This window comes from Anopheles nili, chromosome 2 (genome assembly GCF_943737925.1).
Source record: "Anopheles nili chromosome 2, idAnoNiliSN_F5_01, whole genome shotgun sequence".
Taxonomy (NCBI): domain Eukaryota; kingdom Metazoa; phylum Arthropoda; class Insecta; order Diptera; family Culicidae; genus Anopheles; species Anopheles nili.
Genome location: NC_071291.1, coordinates 67,371,438 through 67,395,539, shown reverse-complemented (window position 1 = coordinate 67,395,539; position 24,102 = coordinate 67,371,438). Strand labels below are relative to the sequence as shown.

Below are 24,102 nucleotides of genomic sequence, written 5' to 3'. Positions count from 1 at the left end.
GTAGAAACTCTGATTGCGTTTATTATAAATCGCCTCCTTCTTCACAAGTTACGCTACTACTCGCTGGCAACCGTGTTAATTGATGCTCCGTTCGGCGCTTTTATTCTGCGGGCTGGAAGAAACTGTCCCATTGTACTGAGAATACGGAAGCAAAGAAGAGCACCGTGACGCGGTTTCGCGAAAATTATATAATTGGGATAAAAGCAAAACATCATGGCAAACTCTCCGAAACGCAATTCAGGATAAATAAATAAACCAAATGCTGAAAATTAATCAAACCGCACGTCGAGTTGAGCGTAGATCAAATCAGTCGTAATTAAGGAAGCTGTGGAACTCGGCGCCCGAAAGCGAATCAACGAGAGTCGGGAAACATGAGTTAAATCCGTTAGTATGGCGTTTAAACCAAACTAGCCTATCGCTTATCGTCAGACGTACAAGCCCCGAACTTATGGCAAAAATTACGACAAAGAATTAAACCATAATCGAGATAAGAATACGAACACTTCTTCACCGACGGGACAAAGCAAACAAAAGCATAACTAGAATCATTAGGCTACGAATACGACTGTCTAAGGTCCCTTCTAAACGATCTCGATTTATTTCGCTTGTGCACTCAATTTTTCGAATTAACCACTATCGCCACGCAACTCCGCTATTCCCTTTTAACGCTAGTAAGTTAATCTGAGTGTTTGTTATTTCTCTCGCAACAAAAAGGCCTCTTAATTACTGTGTGTGCTTTGCTTTTGTTTTTCTGTTAGTTTTATAATTGTTATTTCGCATTTACGTGACGTAACGCGCAAAAGACCGACAGTACCTAATGGTACATGTTCTTTTTCTGTTTGTTTTCTTTAGTTAAACGATTGATTAAGAGCCGCACAGAAAATGCGTGAGTCGCAAGTGATTGTACAACTAATTAGTTTCGTAGTTAGTATGTTACATGTATAGCGTATCCCACATAATGGGGATTCCTCTTCATTCTCTAGCATCTGATGAGACCGCATACTAAATTTTATAGTATTCGCCCATTAAAATGTGATCGCTGCCACGAGGTTGTTTGTGAGCGTGTGAGTTTGTAGTTCACACAGATTAAAAAAAAAAAGAAAAACGATGACTGAAACTATATTGTGACGATTCGCTGCGGGTATCCTGCGTTTATAGTATAGGACGAAAACAAATGAATCTAATTTTATAATGCTTCGCCTCTTTTCTTCTCTATCGATGTAATTAGTAGTGCGCAGGAATACAAAGCCGTTGCACAACATATCGCACCACGTCGTGCTCCAAGAGGTACATCATTCAGCTATACGTTAAATTAAACGCTTACAACATATACCCCCAACCGACGATGGGACAAACAATCAAATGTAATGTGTATAGAGATAAAATTAAAGATTATCGACACCAATGTGTTCTTGTTGCTGCTGCGGTACTATTACATGATGCGACACTTTTCGTCACCTTTGGGTTCACCCTTTAGAAAGCGAAGAAAGTGCATTAATTAACAAATACAAAGCCACTGCGTTCAGCGAACATTCGCATACATACCTGCTGATGGTGAAGTTCTTCGCCATAACTTCCAAGATATTCGCGGTGGCGCGATGCGGCAGTGGATATGATTCGCTTCACGCGCTCCGAAGCGGCAACCTCCTACGGTAGTGAAATAAATCATTTTAGTACACGTATGAATGTCTTTGCACATCCATTCCCGCAAAAACTCTTATGCTTACCTCTCCATCGGCGTTCATCAGATGGGTGGTCATGTTGTCACCAGCGAACCATTTCTGTCCCTTCATGACGATCGTCGTCGGTGGCTCATGGTCCTTGCCCAAATCCGACGACCAAACAGTAACGAACGCTCCACCGTCGAGCTTCAACGAGCGATGGAATTTGAACACAGTTTCGTTGTTGCCAACCTTACGCGTCAGCGACCAGCCTCCAATTTGAACTTCCTAGTAAACGAAAGAAAACCAAAATGAGTACGTTTCAGCCGCGGCAAAATTGTTCGCAAACAATCCTTCCTTACCTTCGATGATTTGTTGTGCAGCTTAACGTATTTACCCTCCGGATCTACCTCCACGATCTCAACATCACCCTTGGCGGACGAAGTGACCGAGAAGTCCGACACGCTACGTTCGTCAGATTCCTCCAACACGGTACGCTTGCGCTTGGCCGCAGCACGGCTTGGAGTACGGCGTACGACACCGCTACGCGAAAGGCTACCCGACAGCATGCTCGAATGCGAGAAGATGGACGTTTGGCTGCCCGGTGTAATCTTCAGGCGATCTTCTTCCGAGCTCAGCAGCTTGTCGTAGGCGGCGATCTCCATGTCCAGGGAGATCTTGATGTCCATGAGATCCTGGTACTCCTGCAACTGCATCGAGATCTCCTTGCGTAAGCGCTCCACTTCCTCCATCATCTTGGCCTTCTCGTCAGCATGGCGCAAGCGCTCGTGGTTCATCTGCTGCTCCAAATCGCGAAGACGAGCCTACGATAAGAAAACCAAACATTGAGTCTTGTGAATTTAGCTGCCTGTTTGCGTATTCTCCTCATCGCCGGTGCTTACCTCGTACAGATCGGAAATTTCTTCACGATTCACACGGAGCTGCATGTCGTACTGATCGCGCAAGTCCTGCAGTGTCTGCTGCAGCTTCGCTTCGTACTGCTCCGAAAGCATGCCATCGATTTCGCTGATTTCCACCTGGCGGCGTGTCTTCGTCTCGGTGATTTCCTGTTGGTGCACCTGATCCTTGAACGTTAGCTCTTCGCGCAGTGTCTGGACGGAGTTCTCCAGCTCGACGCGGGTCAGCGTTTCGTCCTCGAGGTTCTTGCGCAGAGCTTCCAGTTGCTTCTTCAACTTGGTCAACTCCTTCTCCATCTCCTTCTGCTCGTCCTTGGCCTTCTTGTGTTCGGAGACCAACGTGTGATACTTGCTGGCCATCTCGTTAGCACGTGCTTCCTGGGCACGAGAGTTGCGTTCGGCATCCGCGGCTTCCTTCGTTTTACGATCCAGACTAGGGTATTCGTGGATGTTAAAATAGGTTAAAAATAACGTTAATACAAATAAGCAACTCTCTCTGATGATTTAAATAATATAAAAAATATTCAACTAGCTTCCACTACTATAAAACAAACACCCGATGATGAAATGAAAAAGTCACTGTTCAAATAAAAGCCTGTATTGCGCGATCACGTGAAGCGCCATACCCATGTTTATTCGCTTTCATTGCCAACCAAAAAACCAACATGTCTTAGTCATCGAAGTGATGGAAAAAACCAACTATGCTCGAGAAGCATAAAAAAGAAGCGACGCAACGTTTTACCGACTAGAAATCAACCCGTGACGACTCCTGCTTTCATCGAACGAACGTGATTAGAATATTATTGGGAAGCCTATTGATCATTCAATACTTTCAACTTGATTGTTCTGTGGAGGTTTCGAGAAGATATTCATCCACAACCCCGCTGATCTCTTGATGCGTGTAAACGAACCGATCATTTCTTCAAATATCCTCTACACCAAGCAATGAAGCAATTTTTCTATCAAGCGAAAGTTTGCTGCATTCAAAACACGTCTTCTCAGGTTTGCCGCCTATCCATTCGTTCGCACCTATTATTCTATACTTTCCCATTATCTCCAGCTCGAGCGCTCCTCAAACTATTACGGAAAAATTATAGCAAGCAAGGCCACAATTATGGCCATTAAATTACCAAGCTGAATCGCGGCGTCGCATTCCATTTTGAAGTATATCGTGAGATTGCGCGGCAGGAAATACCAGAAGGGTGGTTGAATTGGTGCCAAGCCGCGCGACATAAACGCACGTGGCGAATCGTCACGCACGCATCCTCGCTCACTGGCTCGCAGACATGTGCGAGGCCAACGCCAAAGATAAGCGTGATCATATAGTTTAGCTTCAACGCGAGCCGATCTGGGAAGCCATGGCACTTGATGCCTAAATATAGCACTAGTTTCTCATAACGTCCTGGTGGAGGCAACCACCCATACTGACAACGCCATGTGTGGTGTTTTATGGGGCGTCTGTGTAAACGCTAGAAATGCCTTTCGGTATTTCAACTCTCTCGTGTTTCCTTCGCTGACGCGAAACCAGCGCATATGCATAAAATTATTATGCTCCTCGCTTTCACGCCGGTTCCTTCTTAACACGGGACCGCGTGGATTAATGTGTACGACCTCCCCATCGTCGCGGGAGTGGTTCGAAGACGAAACCTAACCCCTCTGGTCGGTCGACCACGTTGGCGTGTGATAACAATCGCGCTGTAGACCGATGCAGTTTGTTTTCCCAGGACGGACGAGTCCCTCCCGTCTTTCCAGTTTGCTAATTCGTTCGAGCCGTCGTTTAATGGCTGTTTATTGCTTGTGCCTTGCCAAGGCAGCGTTTGTATTCGATACATTTCAGGAAGCGAGGGCAGGAAGAAAGTCGTTAAAACTAACTAGAACTTGCGACTCGTGGGGAAGCGATTTTCCCTCTTGTCGGTGTGGAATAATCTGAGGAATAAATCGATCGTAAATGCAATTTGCTCTTATAAACTTGAGCTATTTCCTTGCCCTTTGCTCAAAGACAGCTAGAGAGAGGACATCCAGCATAAGCTTCGAGCCAAATTAAAACTTGTTCCAAGCGCGATTCGTTCAAAAGAGCACTCCTACCCATCCGCCCGCTAGCTTGGCGTTACTCACGCACCAAAACGAGCCCGAAACCAACACACAAGCGTGAAGAGTGTTTAAAGGGGATCGCCTTCTGTGATCAAACGATATTCCTTGCATTGTTGTGTCGTATTCCCACTTGTACGAACGAGGGGAAGAGAAAGCAAAAAACGATGCGTCCATGCATTTTCCAATCGCTTTCCAGGGATCACCCTATGCAAGCGTGTGCGCCCGCGCACACGCGAGTGCGTTGGCTTGCAACGGCTCTCCATTTTATTTCATTCATTTTCACCCTCGCCCGCACCCTTAAAACACCCTCTTCGATCGACGAGCCTCATGTACCACAAGCTTCGATCGGGGGAGATGATGTCATACCGCGTTTCGCGCCCGCGCACTCACACACTCGCATCGCTAACCCTGGAGTACGGACGCCGGGATGCTTTCCCCCAGCTCTTTTTCCCACTCTATTCTCCGACGAAAACCCACAGTCATCAACCGAAACGACCGTCAAGCGCGTTGGAAGAAAGAGAAGGGCGCAGAGTAAGGGCTGGAGATTTACATTTAGAGTCAATATTTAATTTTTCCACTATCCCATCCAAATGCTTGCCGACATTTCGGGTTGAGTGTGGCCTAAAAGATGAACCATGCACGCCGAAAATTGGACAAGCAGCCTAGCATCGAATGCGCGAGCATTAGCGTGCTAGCCCTAACCAGAGATCGCGTCTCTCGAGAGAAGCTCGAGAGAGGGACTGCGCTTATGTATTTAAATTGAAAAAAAAAGTTTGCGGGTGTTCTTCGTCATTCCGTTCGAGGAAGATCACCGAGAGTAACGGGAAGTCACATCTAACGCATTCCCCCCTGCATCCACCGGGCGCGTTTTGTTTGGGTACGAAAAAAGCAAACTCCGAGACCCTCGCCACCCATGCTGGAGGAGAAGGAGAGTATACAAACAAAAGGAGAATCGTAAATCCATTCTCCAGCGGTAAACACAGCATATGCGTATGTTTTACTCGTTGGTCTCAAAAGTAGGCAGCATTCTTGGATTGCAGTCAGCCAGGAGTGCCTGTTCATTGAAATATAAACGAATTACTTGTCACCCGAGCATGTCGTTTAAGATAAATAAAAAATCTTCCAAAACATGACCCCTTCTTCAATACATTCCACAAAGGGGGTATATACTTTTATCAGTTTTTTCCCTTCTGCAACCCCATTTATCGTACGCAATTACCGAGCTTGAACGTGACATTCGAAGGCTCGTAAAAATCAGCTCAACACTTCTTGAGATTACAGTGGCGGGTGTAATGCGGGCGTTTTTTGCGTCCAGTTGTTCTTCAATCCGTCGATTCCACTCGGCCAGCGTGACTGTCGTGGTGCGCGCCTTTCGCGCCTGTTCGCAATTGTCAAACAACCGGCTTTTTCCGCGTGGATCAAACCCGCGCGGTGGAAACTGATGTCATCTCGAAATTTAGAATCAACCGGCCCCAAGGTCTACCGGTGGGACCGAAAAAATAAAATTACGTCATTGTTAGTGGGTGGACAAGTCGTTCCGGCGAGGCAATCAATCGACGAGAAGAAAACCTTGAACGACGTCACATTCTAGGGCCAGAGAGAAGTATGATGACTTCATGCTTAGTGATGTAATGTGTTTATAATCTAGTTGTCATGGACACAAGCAGATTGGAAGGGAAGTTCCATGGCACGGATAAGCTACCTTTACATGATCTAAAATCCGCCCAATCAAAGTGCACCGAGCACGAACGGAGATAAACAAACCACTCTTCGATGAGACGAAGCAGCCCATCGGATCGGGTTAAAACATTCGAGAAATATCTTGATCGGTCATGTCGACAGTCACCAAAACCGGCGATGACGTCACCGAAAAGATAATAAAATAATTTTCCTACACCCGCAGCGTTCACACTCCCAAAACAACCGAACCGTTTCGAGCACACACGGCGGGAGATGGCTGCTCGAATCGTGTAGCTGAGACGCCCGGCAGCGCGCACCAACAAACAATCCGAAACAGGAAGACGCATGTCCTCGCATATGGTAATCCGTGTGTGTGAATGTGACAGTTCCTTACCGCTTCTTGAGGTCGTCGTTTTCTTCCAGGATACGTTTGCCGTCGATCTCGAGCTTGGCCTTTTCGCGGGATGTCTCATCGAGCAGTTTACGGGCGTCGGACAACTCGTGCTCGTACATCGACTTGATGTTCGATACCTCCCGGGTGGTCGTATCCTGGGAGGTGCGCACCTCCATCGTGAGGCGCGAGTTTTCCTGCTCCAGGTACCGCACGCGGTCGATGTAACACGCCAGCCGGTCATTGAGGTTCTGGAGGTCGGCCTTTTCCTGCAGCCGGGAGTGGCGCGTCGGACTGAGCGGGCTCGCTGGGCGGGCGGATGAAGTGCTGCTGTGATGGTGATGCACCGACGTGCTGCTGCTCTGCTGCACCGGGGTGCTCGCCTGCACCGGGACCGGTGTCGAGGCACCGGATCGCTTCGCGCGTTGTGACATTTTTTCACTCGTGTTCGACTACGTCGCGGCCGCGCCCGTCAAGAGATGAAAGCACACCGAACTGACTGATATTTCACACTGCCTCTGCGTTTCTCAACCAACGCTGCGAGTTGGCGGCGCTGTCACACAGGTTATCTTGCTTGTGGAGTACTCGCTTTCCCGCTCACTCTCACTCGCGCGTATGCACTGTAGCTCTTTCTCGCTCAATTGCTATGCACGGCACGGGATCGCTTCACCGGGCCGCGAACCAAATGGCTGACACTATCGGCTTTTCCTGAACGATTTTCCGCTCAATTCGTTTTCCCACAACGCAACGACACTTTGGGCAATAGAACAAGCGCGAATTTCAACAGATACACATTTAAATAGATCCACAGGCACGCTGCAAACGGGAAAGCGTCTGGACGCGTCAAGCTGAAAAACAAGGTGATTAAAGCCAAGGTAGGTAATTTTCGCTTTTAGTTTGACAATCGCAAAGATGGCCGACAAGATACATATTGTCGTTAAAATTACCATGAATAATTCGAAATAATCTCTTCGAATTGACACCAACAAATGCTTTATTTAATGATTTCTGATAGCTCGGTCCTATACTATTACTAACGATCATAAAATTTAATCAATATTGTTCTTTTTAATCTTTATATCGAGATTATAAACATTATATTTGTTGTTATTATATTATTGTAATTCCATGCTGCTCTTCGACGTTTTTATAAGTTTTTAAAATGTTAAATTTAAATAGAAAAATTCAAAAAATATCTTAATTTATTTAGAATACATAGTTTGTCGAACAATAACGGCAGCTTACTCCATCTTTACATCGCTTGGCATTTAGGGCATATGTGAAAGCAATGCTACCAACATTGAAATGTGAAACAAATCGTTAGGTTTATTTTTAAAATTTAACGGATTGGTTTAAAAGATGTTATATAAATAATAAAGTATTGAATGATATAGAAAATTACTATTCTTTTTATCAAAAACTACTACACTAACAGATTTTATCAGGAAACTATAACTCATTGCCCAGTTATCGAGTAAATTTTTGAAAAAAAAACTTCTTTCATACGCTGTTGGTAAGTGATAGAAAGAGGTTTTACTGAATATATTCGCAAATATTGGCTTAAAAACAACAAGGTAATTAATCAAATTACAAACAATGTTTGAGACAAAGAATTTCTTTTATAAATTATTAAGTAAATTGACCGTGGCTTACTGATGCTATAATGTTGCATACATTCAGGGGCAATGTTTCACGATATGTTGTGAAATATTTCTTGTATTCTAGAGAAGTTAAATATTATAGTTTATATATTTTTGATAATATCAATCATATTCTCATATTATATATCGTTCTTAAGCATTAGCAGCAAAACCTACATATAATCTATGATATCGAAAAATATTATAGCAGGAAATTCAAAAATTAAACTTGCAACTTATTTTAGCTACTCTTAAAGCTTCGCTTTATGTTCTTTTATTAGGAAGTTTAGATCTGTTCATACAAACCAAGTTTCACAAATCGATGTGTATACCTTTTCAACTGGCGCAACACGTGCTTTCAATACGAACGTTTCGTATGGCAACAGCACTATATCCTTCGTTGCCAAAGCACCACTGAAGCAGAAAAAGAAATTGAGTTTTTCGTTAAGTTTTGTTTAGTAGAAAACAATCTTTCTTATTTGAAAACCTACCCCCGAATGTTGTGCGATCCGACACTCACGACATCGAAGTACAACCTATCGGGAAGGGAATCAGCTAGCGCCACACCACTGACCACCTCGAGCTGATCGCCAAGGTTAGCGAGCGTGATGTAGGTACTGTAGTTCGTCAGTTCGCGAACCACCGCCAACACGGTATCCTTCAGTGCGATCGCTTTAACCGTTCCCAGCTGGAAGGTTTTTGTCTTTCGAAGCTCCATCATCGACCGATACACCTTCAGATGGCTCTTGTCCGCCTGCTCCTGTAAACGAACGTTCACTTCTCTGTACAGAGGTCCGACGGGTAGCCACGTTTTGGAACCGGTCGTAAACCCGGCCATCGCCGTGTCGTCCCACTGGAACGGAGTTCGACAGGGATCTCGTGATTTTTCAGCATACAGCTCTTCACCAGCGTTACAAGCTGCCGGATCAACGGTGTCCTGCCAGGAGATGCTCACGTCCGTCATGCCGATCTCTTCTCCCTGGTACGTGACACTCGCTCCCGATAAGCTGAGCATAAGCATGTTCAATGCATCGATCCTGTCCACACCCAACCGGGAAGCGACGCGAGGACGATCGTGATTTCCCAACTGAAAGTGTGAAAGGCATTCTGTGGTAAACGCCGCAACGGTTGAATTTTAAACTAACAACTTACCACCCAGTTAGGGACCTGTCCGGCAGGCAGAATGCTCATCCAATCCTGCACCACCTTGACGATGTCGGACGCTTTCGAGTTTTGATCTACTTCGGTGATTAGACGGAAATTGAACGGCATGTGAGACCCCAACGTGCCATTCGTACTGTGGTAGTACGTCTTGATGACGTCCAACGACGAGTAGGCCTCCGTCATGATGACCCTCGTTTCACCGCCATGTTCCTGCTGGTACTTGTCGATTAGCGCCCTCCACTCGTACACCATCTCGACCGTTTCAGGGAGATCTTGCGTGTAGATGTGCCTCAGATAGTTGGTGTCCTCCGTGTCCTCTGTTAGTCCGCTTACCGGTTCATCACGCAGCTGCGTATCCTCGTACAGGGTTGGAACAGCATCGATGCGGAACCCATCCACGCCCTGATCCAACCAGAACGTAATCACGTCCATCATCTCTTGCACCACCTTTGGGTTGCGATAGTTCAGATCGGGCTGTTCGACGGTGAACTGATGCAGGTAGTACTGCTGCCGTTTGTCACTCCACTGCCAGGCACTGCCACGGAATGCTTGAATCTGTGATCGAGGTAAAAACGTAAACACAGTTCTTTAGGATGTATCAGGAGTACCATTCGTGAGACGACGCTCGATTATACCCACCCAATTGTTAGGTGGTAAGTTGCGGCCACCGGCCGGATTGGTTTTTCCATCTTGCCACACGTAGTAGTCCTCGTAACCCGCTTCCCGATTCTCCGACTTGATAAACCACTCGTGCATGTTGCTCGAATGATTCGGCACAAAGTCCATGATCACCTTTAACCCTAGTGCATGTGCTTGTTCGACAAGCTGCGCGAAGTCTGCCATCGTGCCGAACTCCTCGTGGATGTCCCGGAAGTCGGAGATGTCATAGCCAAAGTCCACCATCGGTGACTTGTAGATTGGTGACATCCAGAATGCCTTCACTCCGATCGATTTAAGGTACGGTAGCTTCGACGCGATCCCGTTCAGATCTCCCACACCATCACCGTCACTATCCATGAACGATCGTGGGTATATCTGGTAGAATGCGGCCTTCTCCCACCAATCACGACTCGTTGGAACCGTCAGGTCCAAACATTCCCGCACCGACACGACGGTTAACAACGCACTCACGACACAAATGCACCTGAAGCTCCACATGGCTATCGATCACTGTTCCAGTGACCACTACGGGGTAACAGCAGCCATTATATAGCCTGCCACTGATTGCCTAGCTCAACCAGGAAGGCATCAGGATCGATTGTACGATCCAAGAGAGCCGCTTCGATAAGATAATGCACCGAGTAGGATGCACCGATCGAGCGAAGGGTAGGATTAGTTGAATGCATTGAAGTGCAATGCAAAAAAAATCTGTCTAAGTTTACCTCCGATTCTACCTTGAACACATCCAAAGATAAGACTCCCAGAGTGAGCGAGGCGCCCTCTTAATGGAAGCACGCTACGACAAAAGGAACAGCGAAAAAACGGCAGTGATATGTAATAATTTATTTTGGTGAGTTTCAACTACTCCTATTTACAGACTTATAGTATCGCTTAATGCTACAATGACGCCAGTTAAATTGCTGTATTCTACTCCGACAACGGTTCTACGCGTCCTACTATCCGAGTATCTGTTTTCTTCACCCAATTTCCGGTAGTTCAGTTGAGTTCCGGCTCGTTTCACAGTAAGTATACTCGGTTGGATTGCTTATCGTTCGATTCAACCGCGGGGGCGTCCTAGCTTCGCTTGGCAGCGTACGAGGTGTACAATTCGATTGTACCGCGTTCTCTAACAACACTCGAAAACAATTCGTTTATCACAAACCTGTCGTGCTTGCTTTGTTTTTTTTTGCTCCTCTAAGTACTTGTCGCTTTGAAAGGTCTCCTGTTTTTCCCTCGCTGCACTGCAGTAGCTCACCGGTGTTGCTGCTCGAGGAGTCGCTGCAGCGTGTTATCCTTGTGTGGCCAGCTTGGCGGTTCGGTTACAGCGCACCCTCGGAAGGTCATCGTTTTCGCCAGAAAATTTTCGTAATACCGTGGATGGCGTAGGAAATGCTGCGGGAAAATAGGTCAAGATTGATGCACGGACCGGTGCCCGTCCGGCGTGCAAAAGGAAAGTTTACTAAACGAGGACGATCCGTGGCGAAATGGGAGAAGATAAATCAACACACTAAAACGTGACGGTGCGAGGGTAGCCTCAGGCTCGGTTTAGTGTTGTACGATTTACGGCACAATATATGACCCGATTATTGACCCATTTTTCCCGTGAAAATAAGCAATAACAGTTCAGTGTATCAGTGCACCAGCTCAAACGCATGAACAAATTTGACCCTCGAAGGGCAGGCACGTGGAAGCGAACGATTAATCATTGTATTGGAAAGTGAAACAAACAGAAACGGAATAGGGAAGCAGACGCAACATCCGTCAATTTTGTGAGCTTTAGACTACCCTCGCACAAACCACCCCCACCGAAACACCTGATCGTTATTTTAGAAAGGGCCCTTTCCTGGCTGCCTAGATTTGAAACGCCCCACCGGAGACGGATTTGCTGAGTATAAAATTCGGTTTATTTACACCCCAATATGAGGGGAAAATAAAAGCATACATTATTACAAGGGGTCCAACCGGCCACGGGCCGTCACGTTGGCGCTTAAGACGAGACACTTAAATGTAGAGAGTAAAATCCAAAAGCAGCTATATTAATTTCGATAGCAGTGTACGAGCCACCCAAAATACCAGCACCACCCGATCACCCGGCAGCCTGCTGCACGCTGGGCAGCCGCTTGTTGAGCTCGTACGCCTCAGCCACCACCCGCTCGTGATGGTCACTCTCGGAAGACCCCGTCGAGCCGCTGCAAAGGGAGTATGAAAACAGGGAAAGCGACAGATAACACCACCATTTGAAGAAGCGTTCTAACACCGTAAGTTGCGCAGGACTAAAGTACTAGGTCAAAAGTAGGCGTGAGGCGATCAAGCGTGTGGTTATAATGGAGAGTTAATGGTAGCGAAGTTAGCGGACCCACCACCATTTTGCTGTACACCGGGTAAGTAACGAGTGAGTACACAACACGCATGCGACCAAGGACGGCTCCCGGATAAGTCAAAGCATAAGTGAACAGCGTGACACACATGGACGGTAGAACACTAGAAGTGCTTCTTGAACAGTACGTACGAAGAGCTGATCGAGCTGAACAGCCAATCCTTCCAGCCCTTGTTGCTTTCGTCGATTTTCGCCTCGACGTCCTCGCAGAAGTACTTGCGATCGTGCGATCGGCCGCTCTTGGCGTCGCACAGGATGCGCTTCCGGCACTCGTAGTCACACTCTGGCCTGACCGGCGAGTTCTTCCAGTAGTGTCTAGACGTGAACGAAAAGGGAAGATTAAGGAAAAAAACGCTCCAAAGAGCTGTGACCATGGACTTACTTGTAGTACAGATCGAACAGCTCCTTGCTATCAGTCATGTTGTTGATGAGTAGATCCCAATCGGCGGGTCGGAGTCCTTTCATGCCATAGGCGGCGCGAGTTGAGTACAGCTTGTACCAGATCGGGTAATCGTACAAGTTCGCCTCCTTCAAGTTCATGATCCACGACTCGTGATCAATAACCAGCTGGAAAGAAGTCAAGGAGAGTTAACCAGTGTCATTACAAAATTGTATCCCTTTTTGCGCCATCTCGCGGCCACCATACGTACTCGTGTTGTTTCATCATGATCACCATCGATGTAGTAGATCCGATAACCCGGGTTGAGGTCGTTATACGGTGTCACAGAAGGTCCGATGTACGCGATACTGGTTGCGCGGCTCAGATCATGCGGATCGTAGAACACCTCGAATTCATCGAAATGCGTGTGGCCGAAGAACTGCCCAGTGATGGTGCTCTCGAACCGCGATACAATGCGGTAGTAGTTACGACTCCACACCTTCAAACAGTCCGAGTGACCAGGCGGGATGTGTCCGATCACGTGCACCTTTTCACCTGCAAACTCCGCACTTTGAAGTTCGTAGATGAACCACTGCAGTTCAGTGGCAGGATCGGTCGAGTTGAGCAGCAACCACCAGTTCTTGTTGTTGCAGTAGTTCATGTTGAGTGAGATGATTCGATAACCGGGTCGAACTAACACCGAATAGAAGGCACCTCGACGGACCGTGTGTGAGACACTCGCCGGAAGCCAACGCCTCCACTGGACGTCTAGTTCGTCGTACAACCAAGCGATCGAACTGTCCACCTGCTGAACGTACGGTGGAGGGAAGCTGTTGACAGGCGCACTCTCGTGGTTGCCGAGGGCCGGGAAGATCGGAATCCCAGGGAACTTCTCCGTCATCTGCTTAACCGTCTCCTTCAGCACCTTCAGGTTCTCCTCCTTCGTTTGGTTCCACACGTCGTGCGGTGGAAGATCACCCGTCCAGATGATGAAATCAATGTCCGCGTGCGTATCCGCGATGTGGTTCAGCATGTGATCCACCGTTCGCTGAGGTGTATCACATTTCCGGTAGTCACCCCACTTCCCGGCGGCTCCATTCGGTGACGTTGGTCGTCCATTCGTCAACCTGCAGCATAACGGTTCGTTGCAGTCTGCATTTGAACCCTCAGCGTAGTACGGGTCGAAGTGTGTGTCGGAAAGATGCAACACCTTGAACACAGGGGCGGCCTCCTTTGGAAGGGCTAGTTCCCGCGGATCGGGCTTTGGAACAGGCGGGAACTCGACCTCCCACTCGTGGTACGGATTGTAGATGTCACCACACGCATCTCCGATAATGAAGCTGCAGATCTCATCCGGACCGATCGTGATACGTTTCAGCACGTAGATCACCTCCACTCCGAATAGCTGGCTCACACCCTCACACACGCGCGCCGATTGGATCTTCAAATTGACACAGTACTGATAGATCATCTTGATGATCTCTTCCTTGCTCTTGCCAGTGCGGATGTAATGCTGAAGAAGACCAGCACCAGCTTTACACGCCGTGCAGGACACTTGTGACATCACACTAGTCTCCAGCTCGAACGCGACCTGCTGCAAGTTGAAGTACTTGATCGTCTTCGTGAGAAGTGGTGGCAGATGTGACTCCTCCTTAGTTGAGTAGAACAGCGTCCTGGCCGTGGCGTTGTCCCTTGCCTCGTGCATCCGCCGCAACAGCTGCTCGTCCTCATCGCCCTCGATCACTTCGTACTGGTTCGTCGGTGGCAACCGATGCTGGTTGTACTGGTTCTGCAGCAGCGGATAGATGCTCCTTGGGGCCGCCTCCGCCGTCCAGTTATCCTCCGGAGTTTTCCATTCAACCTGCGGCCGCCGGTACTGATTTCCCGAGTTGAACAGGAACGGATGTGCTGGAAGGGGAGACACACGCGTCCATGAGCTGGCTTGTGGTTACAGCCCTCCCGATTTCGCTTACATTGGGCGAGGCGTAAAATCTCCAGCAGGAACACAAACACGATCGGGAAGTAGTACTGACTCATCTCGATGGCGTGCAGGATCTGCAAGAAACGTGCAGCGGTTCGGTAAGGACGATGTAAGTTTTCACTTTCGATTTCTTGCTTCGACTCCTTAGAGAAATGTTCCGGAGTTAAAGACAAGCCGCGAGAAGTCGCCGACCGTTCACACTCAAGGGCGGAATATTAATGTGAACGGACGTTCCATGAAGTCACTCTTTTTCTAACGCACTCCAATCGCCCCGAGAATGTCAGCCTTTGTGCGAGGAATGGCTCGTGTGGGATGGCATTTTAATAATCCCAACCCCGCCAGAGCCTTGTGTGTGACAAATCAATATTCCAGCAAACACAGCCTCACGTTATCAGTGGAGCTCAGCCTCGGCAACGCGGCAACAAACAACACGGAAACCGTCGCCGATTCCATAACAACTCCCGGATTCAGAAGAAAGCGTCCCCGGAGAGGCCGGACATAGTTTGTCATTACACATCGTACACACGGCATCACGGGAATGTTCGTTCCAAGGGCGAGTTGTCACGAGAGTAATTTACAATCATTTCCCCCTGGCCACGTTTGACGTAACGTTGCCGTAGATAATCTAACGTCCGGCGAGATGACCAACTACACGGATTCTGATAAATATTCATGTCGGATGCCCTTTTCTGGCGTGGGCAACACCTCGCCAAACGTGGCTCTGTGCCCGTTTCCTGTTTGTAACGGCTGTTTTTTAGCTTTTAGCGAGCTGCATTTTCTGCACCACAGCACGATCGATTGATGCGACCATCGCGATGACATCGGGAGCTTCGTGTGGGGTTTTCCACCGGAACGCAACCTAGTTCCATGCTCCACACATTCTAGGGTGAAGTTATATAGCACAACCCCGGGAAAACGCACTACCACGACTGGTTTATGCGCCGCTCGCCTTACGCGAGGATCGAAGCGATCGTACGGCGAGCTTGCATAACGAAGCTCGGCCGATTCGCGATTGCATGCACGCGGTACGATGCGTTGGACGAGATATTAGACGAACTGTGTCACACGCGCGATGTGTTTAGCCGTTTTCCAAGCGATTGTTACGAGTGGATGTCCAGATCCACCATTCCTACCGGGCTGTGATGGCGGACAAAGGGCATTAGTGCGACTAGCGCGCATTGTTTGTTATGTGACTCACGGGGAGCTTTTCTCATGTTGACAATGGGGTCTCGGTATGGGGCGGTAACAAAGAAGCTTCAGCATCTGAGCAGTGGATTAATATCGCCCTTGTCTCTGCAGAACATCTCGAGCCTGTTGGGGAGGTTTTACAAAAGCCAGCTTCAATTGGATACAAGTGGCGAGTGAATCTCGATCCAAGATATCGCAGGTTGCCCCGGGCAACCGGAGCGAGTTTTTTAAATCAAACCCAGACCGTGAGCTTTCCGTCGGTGTTCATCACAGGAGCGTACAGCTCAGACCCAACTCCATTTACAGGCCATGTTGCCAGTACCCGTATTTCTCGATCGACTCCTGCAACTCATCAGCAAACATCAGCCCCAGAGAGCGTGGCGCTCGCGTGTGTAGGGTGGAAGAAAAACCCGTTTTTCGGACCTCGTACGAGGCCACCGCCCCAACCAGACGTCGATCAGTTTCGATTGCCGAAATGTGGGTCAAACCCACCCAAACCTCATTATCCGTGCGTTCCACCGGGGAGCGTTGATGATGCGATTTTAATGTCTGATTTTTTTTTGCATCTCCGAGACCCCCGTCGAAAGCTCCGTCGGAAGAATGTCTCGCCTTCGGTCAAATGAACCACAGCAGCGTACGCGCACCCCCCAAACTGGCTCCTTTTGCGTGCGTCAAGCCACACGTCACGCCTAAACGCGGTGTACTTTCTACGGAGCCACGGGCCACACATTGCTCGCGGCGTGTCCCGGTTTGGCGCGCATGCAAAAAGAGAAATGCATGAATAAAGGATGCGGTAAGAGTGGTTTTACTTTTTTCACCCTTCCAGCCGCGGCTCGTTGAGGGTGAAATTTGCCGTTCCAAGCGGCTCGATCAGGCTGTCCGTCAAAAAAACAAAATTCCCCGACCGAGGTGACACACTGCCTAGACACGGCTTTGGTTGGTCTCGTCGATGACCTAGTGGAATGGAGCGTGGTGAAAATAGCGCACCTTCAATGCTTCCAACCGCCGGTTTGGGTAGACCAGAGCCACTAAATGTCAAGTTTAACGCCTCGCGTAGAGTGGCATCTCGGGTATTCCGAAATCGATCGGCGCGAAGGCGTACCGGGCGAAGGATGTGGCCAATAAAACGTGTGGACGCGCACCGAGACGCCACTTTCCACCCGGCTTGTGTGGCAATTATTTTAATCAACCTTAAACGCGAACGGTACACGGCAATAGTTCCGTCACGGATCGCTGCCGGTTTGTCCGGATCGCCGCCTTAGGGCACGCGTGAATTGAAAGATTGCACAAGCTACATTATCATATCGGTAGATGGTTTAAGCGTCCATTTGTGGTGCGTACAGCAAACGACGCTTGGGGGTTTGAGCGTTGCATTTTCACCGGCAGAAGGAGAGAAGGCCCACGTGCGGCCTCGTGTGGAGGTGATTGCAAATGGGACGAGTTAGGACCGCTTGCTACTGCCACGGAGGTTGGCTAGGGAAATTATGTTATTTACAGGCCGCACAATGGAACCTGTGCCTTCCTTGCGAACAAGGTTCGCTGCAGGCATTACGCGTGTCGAACCGATTAGAGCGACCGCGAGCGAACGTCTAACGCGATCCAAGATGGCAGCGAAGGCGTGTAACAATGCGTTGTCATGGTTACCGCGGTATGGAATGGCGTTTGGAATTTGACGTTAAATCTAATGCACTAGAAGAAACAGTAAAAAAAAACGAGGACTTTTTTTCATCTGAGTATCCCTGACTTCACGTGGCCACTACAAAGGATGCTCAGTGTCAGTGTCAGATGATGGGTTCAGTGGCCTTCGGCTCTTGAGGTGCTGCTGGCTGGTTTAAAATTGATGTAGCTAACCCTGGACTCGAGTTAACAAAAGGAAAATACATCCATTTTCACAATGCAGGTAGATTTGATGCAGACAATCGAACCATTTTTTTTTTGAAGAAGAAAATGGCTTGAATTGTCTGCAAATCATAGCGATGCAAAGTGTTGCTGTTTCGAATGGCAAGTATATATTAAAGAAGCTCTACATGTTCTGATAAGATTGCAAAAAAACCTGGCAATAATCTAACAGGGTGCTGACCTAATAAAACGGGAATCAATCCAACGTTAGTTAACAGAGCATTCGTAATATGCTCGGGTTATCAAAAGGGCGGGCCATTGATAATTTCAGGTGAGATTTCTGCCAGCTTTTGAAACTGTGGTTTTGTGGTAAAGCACCCAATGCGCATAATTCATCTGCTAAACTAGTAATAACGATGCAAAAACCATTAAAAGTGAAACCACGCAGACGAATGTGAATTATCCCCCTTTATGATAACGACCACCCGGGGCACGCGAAAACCCACAATCGGTCCTGAAATTGGAAAGTAACGCATCCGGGACGCAACCCTGGCCGATTAGCGGGTTCCGAAAATTAACGACCTTGCCCGCGTCTAGCGCCCGGGACGATTGACGCAATCCACGTGGTGGCCATGCTGGAGGCTGGAGGCTTACTTCCCCGAGCCGGCTCCACTTTCACTGGATTTATTATTATTTATGTTTTGAGCCACACGCCGTTCAGAGTTAGGCAATGGTCTAGGTTCTTTCACGCCGGGTGAGAGGCGAACTTTTCCTTTCGAAAACCAAATTTGTTCCCATTTTCCCTTTGATCGAATTGATCGAGCCGTGAAAGTGATCGACGTCGTTGTATTTTTTTTTCGGGGTCGAACTGAGAGCCCTTGAAGGATATCTCGACAGTGGTGTGCTTTCAATTTTCCGCCACCGAGAGAAAACGCTAGAAACTCAAACCCCTCAAAGGTCACCGGAGCCATTGAACTCACTAGAGGCGGTGATAATTTCACCCCAGGCACCACGATCGGGCCCGCTTTGACACGCCGAAGTTCCTTGACCTCTAATGTCGAGCACGGGGAATGTTGAGCCCAATCGAGGAACCGGTACGGATGCGGACGAGAAGAAATGAACAAACGTACCTCTGCAACGAGACCCAATGAACCGATTAAAAGGGAAAGTTTCCCTAGCCCTAATCATGACCTAAATCTGTGGTCGTTCCTCTCATCAACCAGCGTCTACGCTAGCATCCCTTCAGCACGGTGTGTGGTAGCATTGACATTGACCCTTACCTAACGCCGGACGTTGTTTGGAGTCCAATTTTTTTTTTGGGGGAATCTCACGATGCTCACCGGCTGGAAAACGCGCCCCAAAACAGAGGGAAAAACAAAGACCGAGGTGTAATCCAATTTACGCTCACCCCTCGGCAGCTCAGTGAAAGATGAATGAGAACCACCGGTGGCGCATCGCAGGCATGATTCGGCCCGGATTCAAACCGTGCACAATCGGGTTAGCGTGCAAGCGTTCGAAACCCAATTGCCCGTGATATCGGGCTGCTACAGCACGTTCGAGGAGGAGTAGGAGCCGAAGGTGTTCGGGAGGTAGCTCAATAAGCCTCGAAAAAGAAACTGATTCGTTAATGTCATCCCCACACGGCCGTCACTGGCCAGGGTTTCGAGTGAAAGGATGCGATGGGACGTGAGTCATATCTGGGCATTTTCTCCGCGCTTAAAAGCCCATCATAAATGGCCGCCGGCTCGGGCAACCGATGCTAATCGGACCGGAACAAACGGACGCGATCGTGGCACCACAACAGCTTCTCCAGCCGAGTGCGAGAAGAAGGTTACTTGTTTTTGCGCACTTTAATTTTGCGCCAGCCCGTGATAACAAGCGCCACCACAATGGATCGTAAACAAACAGAACGCGAAGATCGCGACGAGTTCGAGGCATTTAGGGGTTGCTTTTTCTCCGTCGTACGGCTTATCGGCAATTGCGCTCTTCCGGTTGGTGGCACATTCTGAACCGTCTTGAACTCCCCGGGCGGTCGTTTTGTGCGATGCAGTTTTATGTGCTGCCCCCCCCTTTTTTGGTGCGATTGAGTACCGGAACCTCCAGATCTGAAGGCCGAAACCGCGTTCCGTCTTGACGGCAAATGGACGTGGTGTTTTATATCTCCTTTCATTAAAAATAAGCAGCTCGTGGCTCAACCGATCGTGAAGGACGCTGACGAGTGGTGGGGTGCAAATTTGAGATACAGAAACCGAAAAATAAATCAACAACAGTTTCCAGCGCAAAAGAGTCTCCATTTCGAGGAATCTCATAAATAACACCGAACATGTCCCTTTGCATGCTTGGATCTTTTCTTATTGAGGTTGATTAAAGATCGTTCGAATGCGATCCTCGTATTGCGTCGTTTCTTTGGCAAGCAGCCCCATAAAACCCACTCGTCAGTAACAACTATTGCGAAGCTTCGTGTGCCAAATTATATTCACATTCACAGATTGATTTATATTTAATTTGACGGTTCGATTTTTACACCGCATACTTAAAACCCCGAAAGAGCACCAATAGTTTCCTTTCCCAACATTCGCTTTGTGGAGCCTCGTCTTGCGGAACCATTCGAAGTGAAATGTTTTGAGCTGATTTTTGCCAAAAACCGGTGTATGCCATTTCGTACGGTTGGGCAGCTTTTCGATCTTGACACAAATGTCTCCCCAAGCCGGCTGTCTCAGCGAAGCAGGTGCAAACGGAAAACAAAACGCACCCATCTTCGCTACTTTATAGTCCAGAGCGCTACGAAATGGACCCATTTTGGGATGTGGCGCAAAAAATAAAGAAGGGTTTCACCGATCGTAACCAAGCCCACCATAAAACAAAATTTCCCCACCAGTGGACGCATTCCGGTGTAATATCGCGAACGGTTTTATATAATCCCACCCGGTTGCGCGTTTGCCTCATAGAAGCAGGAACGGTTGACATTTTGCTGCCGTTTTTTTTTCGCGCATGTTTCGCTCCACATTATGTCAGCGCATTATGTATTTTCCCCGTTTGCCGGATGAGTTTTGCAATAATCCCAATCCCACGGGCATCGAACGGGGTGTGTGAGAATTAGACACTCCATTTCCCTCTCCGGCGTGGGTCGCGTTACAGCACAATAACGAAATGAAAAAAAAAAGTAGCAAAACGCACCCTAACGCACCTGTACTCCCACCCCACGCGAGATGCTCCACCCGCTCATAATGACGATGCATTAAACCAGCGAGTGCATTGCTCGATGCAATTTCGCAAACGAACCCTCCCTTCGGTGTGGGTGTGAATTTAAATAATTTATCGTCCGCACCAAAACCCGATCGGATTGGCGTGCGGAATACGGAATGTTTTTTCAACCCCACCGGTCTTCTCCCGCCCTGGTTGGTGATCCCCCCGGGTGCACCCTACCAAAACCCACCCTGCCGGCACGATCGTTTGGCACGAAAATATGTTTCGCGCGCCCATTGACCGCCACTAAAGTGAAAGTAAACAAACGAAAGCTGGCCCACGGCCCACTAGCACCCCACCGCCTTTTGGGTGGGAAAGGGTGGCTTACGGGGAGAGGAAAGCACCTCGTCGTTTATTGAAAATAAAAAAAGAAGAACTCGAAGGAGCGCAAGAAGCAAAATAAAACGGCCGGACGGGGACGAAACTTTTCGCTTTCGCCATTTTCCACGCTCGCCAATCGGGAAGGTCGAAAGGTTCCTTCTGCAGTGTGTAGCATAAGCATACGATGGAGGTACAAAAAAACGCATCACAATCGAATTATTTTCCCTCGAATTTGGGTTGAGAGCGCTTCCCGTTGCAGGCAACAATGCAACCCATCAACGTGGGTCGTTGATTTCCGCTCAAATTCATTGTTAGCCGGCAGCACGGTCTGGGAAATCTGCTGTCGTTCTGCTCGATTGAAGCGCTTTTTGGTTGGATCGCAACATTCCGGCTTCACTGAGATGCTTCCAAAAATCAAACAACCAATCCCACGCACGAGCACGTGCTGCCGATTTACTGGGTCAAAAAGATGCGCTTTTCTTCAATTTCCTTGTGTTTTGTTTTTCCTTCGCGGGCTCGCTCCACTAGGGATCCGTGTCTAGCTGGTGGATGTTTGTTTTTTTGTTTGCTCCCTAAGCACTACCCTAAGAAACATTCCAACCCCATTGCACGAACGGGATAAAAAAGGGAGCACGATGATGGGATGGAGGCCACTTTTCCCAACGGGCTGATCACTCGATCATTGCGCCAACGATCGCGATCGCGCCGAGTGTCCGTTTACTGTACACTCACACAAATACGCACACATACACGCGAGCACATGCATTCGCTTCTGCACAACAGTGAACTCGACAAAATTGGCACATTTCGGGCTGAACGCCAGCAGGCGCGTCAAATTATCGACTCGGGTGGGGTTGGCTGGGTTGAATTTTCCCTCCCACCGCTCGCACACACGCACAAACAACGCAACGGGCACGCACGCACACACACACACACAAACCCCACCACATGCCGCACGCACTTACTTCTCGACGTGATTATGGTTTCGCCGCCACTCTCTCTCTCTCCCCACTCGACACACTTGCCTAGACACAGACACACACGCACGCACATACACGCGCGTGAGCACACGCACACTCACGGTACGCGACTGGGGCTCGTCCCGGCGGAGGGAATCGGATCGTGGGTCCGAAATCCGTACGCCAAACGCCGCCAGGCCACCGTTTGCAGCCACCGACGGGCCCGCTGAGGTCCCACGGGCTTTCGAATGGCGCCAACGGATAACGGAGCTGTGTCCGGCGAACGGCCGAGCGGTACTCCTGTGGGGCGAGGAAGGAAGGATGGTCTCGCGATGGTGGAAGGAACCGGAGGAGCAGCAACAACTTGCAGCAGCAGACAGCGCGAGTGTCCGGTGGAGCGCGCGGTCAACAACAAAATGGTTGCGAGGCCACCAGTTGGGCCGGTTCGGCATGGATTTCCAGGGCCTTCGAGAGTTTGCCCAGAAGTGAGAGAGCATGGCAGGTGTGTCGAACTTGCCGATCGGTGGAGCACGTGGCTAGAGATGGAGCTGAGACTGGCGAATCCTGTTTCGGTTTCGGTAGTAGCAATAACCTGAGATGAATTTTTGGGGTTCTTTTGCATCGAAAAATGGTATTCCTAGGGAGGTATAAATGTACGATCAGCATGTCACTGGTCTTAATCAAAAAAGGACTATTTAAGAGAACGTGACTCAATTTAAATTGTCTGCTGAGATTAAATTTGATTTATGACATAATAAGAGATGTCTAGAGCCTTTAACCTAAACATTCAGTTCTTTATCACATGTTCTTTACCGATACATGATCTTTATTCCATCCACTTATGGCTTACACTCTTTTTTATCCCTTACATAAATCAAAAAATACAGTTAGAAGTCAACCATCATTTAACAGCGTATTTATTTATCCTTAATATGATCTCTCCGTTATATGTCCCTTTTATTATAGCCCCAGTATGATCGGGTTGAAGTTCATTATGCGGATGATAGAAAGCAATAAAAAGCCTTTGACTCTCCTGACGATGATCAACTCCAAGCTTCTGCGTGAGCATTGCGTGCTCCATCGCTTGTTAGTAGTGCGTGCGCGAGATCGCGAAAGCGCACATGTTTTGGGAAAGTGCGAGAGCGAGAAAGAGAGAAACTTGATCATGTGTGCTCTCCGCTACGAGAGAGTGATCGCGATCGCTGATCAAGAGCATTCCTTTGTTTCTCCACCGGAGAGCGTTGATTGAAGCTGGATTGAAAAGTTTTTATGAGAGCAACAACAAATTATGTCTGGAGAGGCAGCTGGAAGCAGATAATTGCAACGTTTGCGACCTTTGGCTGTACCTTTAGCTGGTGATCAGTATTGATCACTTTGATGATCCGTTATTTACTTCTATTCCGGGTTGGTATTTCGTTTTTCTTTCGAGCTGAAGATCTTAAATCAGATTTTCTTCGGTTTTTGTTTTCCTTCCATGAGCAAATGGATTCGTTCAATACAGAATTTTAGAATAGTTTTGATTGCTTTATAAGCAATGCGTATTTAGAAAGTTTTTTCTTACATTTTCTTGCCTACATCATTACAATCCATTTCCACTTAAACCCGCCA

The 24,102-nt window shown here is 48.3% G+C and overlaps 3 protein-coding genes across 3 annotated transcripts; all 3 read right to left on the bottom strand.

The window, feature by feature from the left end:
- Nucleotides 1-19: 19 nt before the first annotated feature.
- On the bottom strand, nt 20-7,309 carry LOC128722051 (lamin Dm0). The gene is made up of 6 exons (XM_053815870.1): nt 6,744-7,309; nt 2,564-3,011; nt 2,024-2,485; nt 1,728-1,949; nt 1,546-1,647; nt 20-1,471 (listed from the first exon to the last, which is right to left on the bottom strand). Exons 1-6 carry the CDS (start codon nt 7,172-7,174, stop codon nt 1,433-1,435), a joined length of 1,704 nt encoding a protein of 567 aa, XP_053671845.1. The 5' UTR covers nt 7,175-7,309; the 3' UTR covers nt 20-1,432.
- A 1,284-nt stretch (nt 7,310-8,593) lies between these two features.
- LOC128721386 (maltase 1-like) lies at nt 8,594-10,646 on the bottom strand. Its single transcript, XM_053815136.1, has 5 exons — nt 10,184-10,646; nt 9,533-10,099; nt 9,336-9,467; nt 8,872-9,278; nt 8,594-8,794 (listed from the first exon to the last, which is right to left on the bottom strand). The coding sequence occupies exons 1-5, from the start codon at nt 10,559-10,561 to the stop codon at nt 8,677-8,679; spliced, it is 1,602 nt and encodes a 533-aa protein (XP_053671111.1). The 5' UTR covers nt 10,562-10,646; the 3' UTR covers nt 8,594-8,676.
- A 419-nt stretch (nt 10,647-11,065) lies between these two features.
- Nucleotides 11,066-14,997, bottom strand: LOC128723307 (sphingomyelin phosphodiesterase). The gene is made up of 5 exons (XM_053817037.1): nt 14,934-14,997; nt 13,232-14,868; nt 12,964-13,148; nt 12,714-12,896; nt 11,066-11,596 (listed from the first exon to the last, which is right to left on the bottom strand). Exons 1-5 carry the CDS (start codon nt 14,995-14,997, stop codon nt 11,545-11,547), a joined length of 2,121 nt encoding a protein of 706 aa, XP_053673012.1. The 3' UTR covers nt 11,066-11,544.
- Nucleotides 14,998-24,102: the final 9,105 nt, after the last annotated feature.

Excerpts from the sequence above, each read along its gene's own strand:
- LOC128722051 (XM_053815870.1), bottom strand. The coding sequence starts at position 7,174 with ATGTCACAACGCGCGAAGCGATCCGGTGCCTCGACACCGGTCCCGGTG. Across the intron at positions 1,648-1,727 it reads TGATGAACGCCGATGGAGAG|GAGGTTGCCGCTTCGGAGCG; the intron begins GTAAGCATAAGA and ends TCACTACCGTAG. Across the intron at positions 1,472-1,545 it reads AAGAACTTCACCATCAGCAG|GGTGAACCCAAAGGTGACGA; the intron begins GTATGTATGCGA and ends CGCTTTCTAAAG.
- LOC128721386 (XM_053815136.1), bottom strand. The coding sequence starts at position 10,561 with ATGGATAGTGACGGTGATGGTGTGGGAGATCTGAACGGGATCGCGTCG. Across the intron at positions 9,468-9,532 it reads GACAGGTCCCTAACTGGGTG|TTGGGAAATCACGATCGTCC; the intron begins GTAAGTTGTTAG and ends TCACACTTTCAG. Across the intron at positions 8,795-8,871 it reads GGATCGCACAACATTCGGGG|TGGTGCTTTGGCAACGAAGG; the intron begins GTAGGTTTTCAA and ends TTTCTGCTTCAG.
- LOC128723307 (XM_053817037.1), bottom strand. The coding sequence starts at position 14,997 with ATGAGTCAGTACTACTTCCCGATCGTGTTTGTGTTCCTGCTGGAGATT. Across the intron at positions 13,149-13,231 it reads ATCATGATGAAACAACACGA|CTGGTTATTGATCACGAGTC; the intron begins GTACGTATGGTG and ends ACTTCTTTCCAG. Across the intron at positions 12,897-12,963 it reads CTGTTCGATCTGTACTACAA|ACACTACTGGAAGAACTCGC; the intron begins GTAAGTCCATGG and ends GTTCACGTCTAG.